This window comes from Primulina tabacum, chromosome 11, assembly GCF_025594145.1.
Source record: "Primulina tabacum isolate GXHZ01 chromosome 11, ASM2559414v2, whole genome shotgun sequence".
Taxonomy (NCBI): domain Eukaryota; kingdom Viridiplantae; phylum Streptophyta; class Magnoliopsida; order Lamiales; family Gesneriaceae; genus Primulina; species Primulina tabacum.
In genome coordinates, this window is record NC_134560.1 from 11,660,057 (window position 1) to 11,666,851 (window position 6,795).

Below are 6,795 nucleotides of genomic sequence, written 5' to 3' on the forward strand. Positions count from 1 at the left end.
CATTTAATAAAAATATTTTTCCTTCACTATCCCTGATCTCCTCGATCACATCTCGAATGACCTTTAAATCACATTTTTATGCATTCTAATCAAAAACTATATTTTAAACATGTAAACATGACTATCACATTAAGTAAATGCAAATTAAAAAAATTTAATTAACCATTTTTCATTTTTCATGAATTTGCATTCAATTAGATTACATTATCACATTTTGGTCCTTGCGATTTTTCTTATTAAAGTTCTCGTATTGCGAAATGCATCACTTGCTACCCCTTATACTTTAATTGTCGTACTCATGTCGGATTTTGAAGTTGCATCGTTATAATAAATTATAATTGTAACTTCAACTTTATTTACACCAAGTGTTTTACCTAGGAGAGCTCGAAAAAATCTGGTAAATGCATCACAAGAGGAGGTGGAGTCTTTTCTCCTTTCCAAGAACGAAAACGATGCATGTCAAGTGGTAGATTCTGTCCGAGCATGGGAGCGGTTGAAAATAAATTGTACCATTTCACGCCAAGTATATCATCGATTACCTCGACCAGAATTAAATAAACAAGAAATAAACACTGCAAATACATAGTGATACATGACAAAATCCCAAAAGGCAGCACTTTCATTAGTCTAATGTTGAATTCAAGAAATCCAATCTCTTGTGCATCATATAGAAAGCATCTTCAATTCGTTCTGGAAAGGCAAAAACAATAGATGCACGGATAATTTCAACATTAGATATAAAACATGAGCTTTCTTTGAATATGGATTGGAAGTTCAGACCGAGTGCTTAAGATAAACGGAATTATCATCCAGGATATTGGGGAGGACTTCACAATTCACATTGTAAAGACTAGATTCATAAAAGTAAACAAAGGACCACAATGAATCGAGTATCGGATAGTACCTTTTCGTATGCCTTTAGACTTCATGGCCATTTACTTTGGAAGATTCCTTCCCTCTCCAGATTGCCAATACATCATCCGTTCTGAACCGCTGTGTAAACGTTGATTCTTCGAAAGGAGTTGTTGCACCATTAGCGTATTCAAGGAGACCGGTATAGGCAATCATTGCCCCGTTGTCAACACAATACCGGTCATCAGTTGCATATAATTTCCCACCCCTCTCCGAGCACATAATTCTCATCATATCTTGTAATCGCATGTTACATCCCACTCCACCAACAATTAGTACATCCATTTTGTCACAATGTGCCATCGCTCGCTCTGTGATTTCCACAAGCATTGCAAACAAAACTTCCTAGAATCCAAGATATCACAGAGCTGTCAACTTCCACCCTTTTTTAACATTGAGTAAACAGAAACATGATTTAGGAAGCGGAGAAATATTTCCCAATAATTACCTGCAGGGAATAACACAAATCTGCAGGGGTGCATTCGTTATTTTTAAGCATTTCTTCAGCAGTGGCTTCAATATAACTCAATATCCCACTAAAAGAGACATCCATTCCTTTTACAACATATGGAAGGTCTATAAACTTTTCTCCCTTCTTCGCTAGCTGACAACAGGTCATGTAAATCAGTCCAATCCACAAGTAATTTCTTGTCACATGCAACAATAATGATAAATATAAATGTACATATGTGGCGTTTATGTATGTAAATATGCCATATATAATGAACATATATAGTGCATATATATATATATACAATGAATTAGCCAGAATATTTAAATCATCCAAAACATGAAGTATTTTCTGCTCTGAGAGATTGATGCATGTTAGTTTAGACCGTGGAAAGCAGATTATTTAGTCCAGAGCAGTGTTATACACAGAGCCCTTTAATTTAGCTGAGAAATGAAAAAAAAAGTTGACAACTATATTACGAAACACATTGGGTAATGAGACTAGAAAAACTAAACAAGTACATTAACTATCAAATTTCACCAGGCACCAGTCTTATATTAAGATTTCATCTTAATTGAGAGACATTGCCTGCAAGCCATAGGAAAGGATCAAATATCAATACACGTAAATGAGGCTAGCGTTTCACTTAATTAAAGCATATTCAAGATTGACCCTTCAGAAAATCAAACAAAGATCATTACTCGGAATAGATTGACAGGAAACTTAATTAATTCCCTTACATGCCACACCAAAGTTCAAAACGTACTTCACCATAAAAGAAGGGATCTTATAACAAGAGACCCCGGCTATCATAACAAGAGACCCTAGCTACCCTGAATTCAGTATGGTACATTCAATTAAAAAAAACACGTCTAATTGTGGCATCGATCAAGTCATCTTCCTCGTAATTTACTTTAATGTTTCATTCACCACAATTGAGCAGCTTCCATCAAGGAAATTCGCTAGGCGCTAGTCAGACAACATACCACCGCCTAACGTCCAAGCCGCCTAGACAGATTCCACGGCATCAACATAATAAAATGAAGTTTGGTGTGCTCGGGCAAGCCAACAAATCGCATTTCTTGTATGACTTAATTTAAATTAAAAACACGACTTTTCAAATAAAATAAAATCCCAAAAAAAAAAGTAATTTTCGGCCACTTAGGGCAGCCTAGCATTTTTTTGGTGTGGCCCGGCGCCTAGGTAGATTTTTAGAACACAGACTTCCAATAATCCATAGACTACTCTTCGGCCAACTACTAGAATAAGCACAAGTTCACCATCATTTTCTCAGCATCATCACTGAAAAATGTATTCATTTATGCAATATATGATCATGAAGGGCACAGGTGGGGCACAGGTGCTAAAGTTAGTCAAGTCATATGATACAGCTCATTATGTTAAGAGTAATAAATCTTGTGACATTTCTGGTTAGTGACATTGAGCAAACTATTTCTTTTACTGATGTCATTCCAAATACAGCGTATGGGGCTTTTACCATCTATTAACATAGCGATTGCCCCAATGGGAGATTCAAACAAAATCTATATGTATTAAGCAAAAGCATGAGTTCAATTTTGGTGAAATTTATAAAAAAAATAAGCACTACAACACCCATTTGTTGCAAATTGCAATAACCAACTTTTAGGCGTGAATAAGGTTTTATTTTTATTTTTTCAAAAAGTAAAAAATATGGATTTTTTTTTGACAAAATGTAATGGATTGTAGGAAATGGACAAATATTAGAACTGGTGGATTCTGCAAAACAGATGTATGCTTAAAAATCGGATGAGTCAATCCAGACATCCAATATTTTAGAAAAAAAATTGGCCTCTTAATTCGCTGGTTCAACAGGCGGAATTGATGCCCTTTTATTTATACTATTCTTGTTAACTAATCAACAAAAAAATTTATACTATCGACGCTGATTATTTTTAATAAAAATTGGATCAGCTGGTCCAGATTAAGGATTTAAACAAAACGAGCTAGTTTGCGAGTTTTTCAAGTTGACTCGATAAATATTTGATTTATATTCAAATTTTTCGAACTCGAATATGTACAGACTTTTTCCGATTCAAACTCAAGCCAAAATTATTTTGTTTGATAATTTGCTAGCAGCTTGCGAACCTTAATATTTTAATAATATAATATACTTTAAATAGATATTAAATAATTACACATTTCAAGTCTTTTGGACATTTCTAGCTTCCGAACCTTAACGTTAAAGCAATAGTTCGAACAGCTCGCGAATAGATCCAAGCATTTCGAGCTGAACTCAAACTTCATTTAGAGTCGAATTCAAGCAAAAAAATTAAAAGTTTCGAGCTTCAAATCGAGCTTGAATTCAAATATATTTAATTCGAGCCAAAATTGAATCTTAAATTGTTACTAATATTCGACTCAATTCAGTTAGCTTACACTGTTAGGATCAAACGCTTATCACTGGGTAAAATGCTATAGGTTTAGCAAATACGCAACTTTATTTTTTTATACTTGTGACACCGTAGAGTGAACCTACTTGGGTGCTAATGGGTCAAGCCGCTAGGCCATGAGTTCGAGGAGGCGCATGTCTATTTGTTGATGTTGTCTCATATCTCTTAGATATTAGTCTTACCCTTTCCTTACTGCGAGCCTGTTCCTACCATGGACAGTATTACCCATTAAGATCTAGCGTTATTCGTTTACGGCCTATCCAGCCAGACAAATCAAGAGGTGCAACGTCAGCAGCTTGACGCACAAGAACTTCTCAGGAAGTCATCCATACCGGTATTGTTCTCACCTATGCACGCTTAACCCAACAATCCCTAGTCAAGATACGTGTATGGAAATATCCCGGGCTATAATATTTTCCCCATTTATTACAAGCTGTTACTTCTGTCATTTTTTTTTCAAATTTATTACATTTTAAAAAGACAGCCTTTAAACAAAGACACACCTGTTCTATGTTGTACCCAGGACTAGGATCATTTGAGAGTTTGAGAACTCTCGCAAATCTGTCCAAGCAATTTCCAACAGCGATATCTATTGTCTCTCCGAAAATTCGGTACCTTCCCTCACTATATGCAATAACCTGAGTGTTTCCCCCACTGACGTACAACACAACAGGATCATCAGCCCCGGTCACTATCCTCCCCATTTCAATATGTGCTACACAATGATTAACTCCAACAATTGGTTTCTTCCAAATCTGTGACAGGATGCGAACCACGACAGCTGAGACCTGCAAGGCAGTAGCACTACATATTTCACTTCATTCTTATCATAAATTCGAAAAGTTTCTAACACAACTGACATAAAAAAATCCAACAATTATGAGCTCCGTCAGTCACACATCCCATCCGGAAATTTCATGTTTCCAATTATATCACAATTATTATGGGACGGTATACAAAGCTTGTCGACGAGACACATCATTTTTTGTGATGATATAATCCCCAAAGAGTGCATCACGATTTATTGCTGACATCACACATACACACAACATTTTTTAAAAAATAATAACAAAAATCACACACCATATCATTCACAGTTTGATCATATCAAGGAAATTCAATTTAATTAATTACTTATCAATTTCTTCCCCAGGAGCTAGCTCAACTGAAATTAAATTCTAATTTATAGGGCGAATAGAACATTCCAATTATCAGAATAGAACATTACAGTTCCCCTATAAAAAATGGCTGACTTTAATGAAAGTTAAATTTACACCCAAAATTCGAATCATAGTTATCAGTTTGAAAAAATTTGATGCTTTTCAAGAAGGACAAGAGAAAATCACATGGCAGTATATTTTTCCTTTTTCTCTGGTCAAAGCTCATCATAACTTGTGTAAAATCAAATGTAAACAATAAAACTATACTTCGTATACCATTTCCCAGTCGTTTTGTTTGTTTCACACTGGATCATAACATAAACAGAAAAAAGGTGTCATTTTTGCAACTTCAATAGCACTATGTACAGCCGAGATTTATGTACATAAAAAACCAACTCTAAACGTTCCAGCCAGCAGAAAAATTACTAAAAGTTACCTGGAGTGGGGCTCCCATGCCAGGGCCTTTGGTATAGCAGAGGCAGTCGATGTCATCGGGCGTAATCTGCGCCTCCTTCAAAGCCAATTTAACAAGCGGCAGCACATGCTGGAGATGGTGCTGGGCGGTTTCCCTGGGGAGAAAGCCTTGCCCCGGCGGAGTGATGTAAGTGTGGCGTGGATTTGAGAGAATTGTTCCGTCCAGCGTCACCGCTCCAACTGCAATTTTGTTGGCTGAGCCCTCGAATCCTAAAGCTATCAATCTTTTCTTCTCCTCCATTTTCGTTGGCCGCGAACACGAGACAGAAGCTTGAGCTCAGGGCTTTAGGGTTTGGAAATGGTAAGTGTGTGATTTATTTATTTTTATATATAAATATATATATATATATTAAAAAATATTACTCCTCGCTCGTGCGATTGTTATTTTATAAAATTAAAAATTAAAATTAGTAAATCATTTAAATATACATAAGGACAAATTAAAGAAAAATCTCTCTGTCACTCTTTTTTTAGAATTCAAGCCCTATGAAAAATGATTTGCGATTTACTACCTGACAATCATTACAATATAGTTTTAGCTCCCAAAAATAAAATCTACATTTTTACCCTTTAAAGTATTTACATAGACATATGAATCTATTTCCCCTCAACCAAATCCATTTGTCCAAATAATTTCCTCTTCTCATCAACCAAATCCATTGGCCCCTACCCGATACAAACCCATATACCCGACCTATCATACTCTGTTTGGGCTTAAAAAAGACGATTCAATATCAAGCTCAGTAGTGTAAGTCGATTGTTGTCCTTATTTTTAGTAATTTTAAAAGCCAAGTTTAAATATAGATAAAATTCAATTTATATAAAAATGATATTCTGATTTTTTTTCCCACATTTATCGTTTTTATATGTGATTCATGAATGTGAGATTGTTGTTGTTTAACTATCCTACTTATTTATAAGCCTTCTCAAGAAAATAGCAGAGCTATGTTTTCAAAAATATGATTATATTGTTGGTCACATGTCATGCATTTTATGTCTTTGATGATTTGTTGTAGTTGTAACAAGCAAATAAATAAATATGTGTTTTACTGTTATGAGTTTATTTCGATTAAATACTTATTTGACCTACAAAATATCTAATTTGAGTTTTCAGATACTTGATTTTGTCATTTGAATACTCAAATATGTATGAAAATATTGGATTTTCAAGTAGCAACCAAAAATTTAGTCACAGTTGGCAGTGGTCACTATAATGAGTTTTTTTATTATGTGTTTGTTTTGAGATTGAGTTAATTTGAATGATCATATGCCTTTTTTATGCTTCTCGATTGATTTATTTCTTCACGATTTTTTGTGACTTCACTTACCTTATATCAAACTAGGGATGGCAATGGGGCGGGGCGGG

General features: G+C 34.9%; 1 protein-coding gene across 1 annotated transcript; it reads right to left on the bottom strand.

Annotated features, from left to right (window-relative positions):
- Nucleotides 1-453: 453 nt before the first annotated feature.
- On the bottom strand, nt 454-5,733 carry LOC142518418 (uncharacterized). Its single transcript, XM_075621202.1, has 5 exons — nt 5,392-5,733; nt 4,299-4,583; nt 1,361-1,516; nt 905-1,257; nt 454-690 (listed from the first exon to the last, which is right to left on the bottom strand). Exons 1-4 carry the CDS (start codon nt 5,668-5,670, stop codon nt 919-921), a joined length of 1,059 nt encoding a protein of 352 aa, XP_075477317.1. The 5' UTR covers nt 5,671-5,733; the 3' UTR covers nt 454-690; nt 905-918.
- Nucleotides 5,734-6,795: the final 1,062 nt, after the last annotated feature.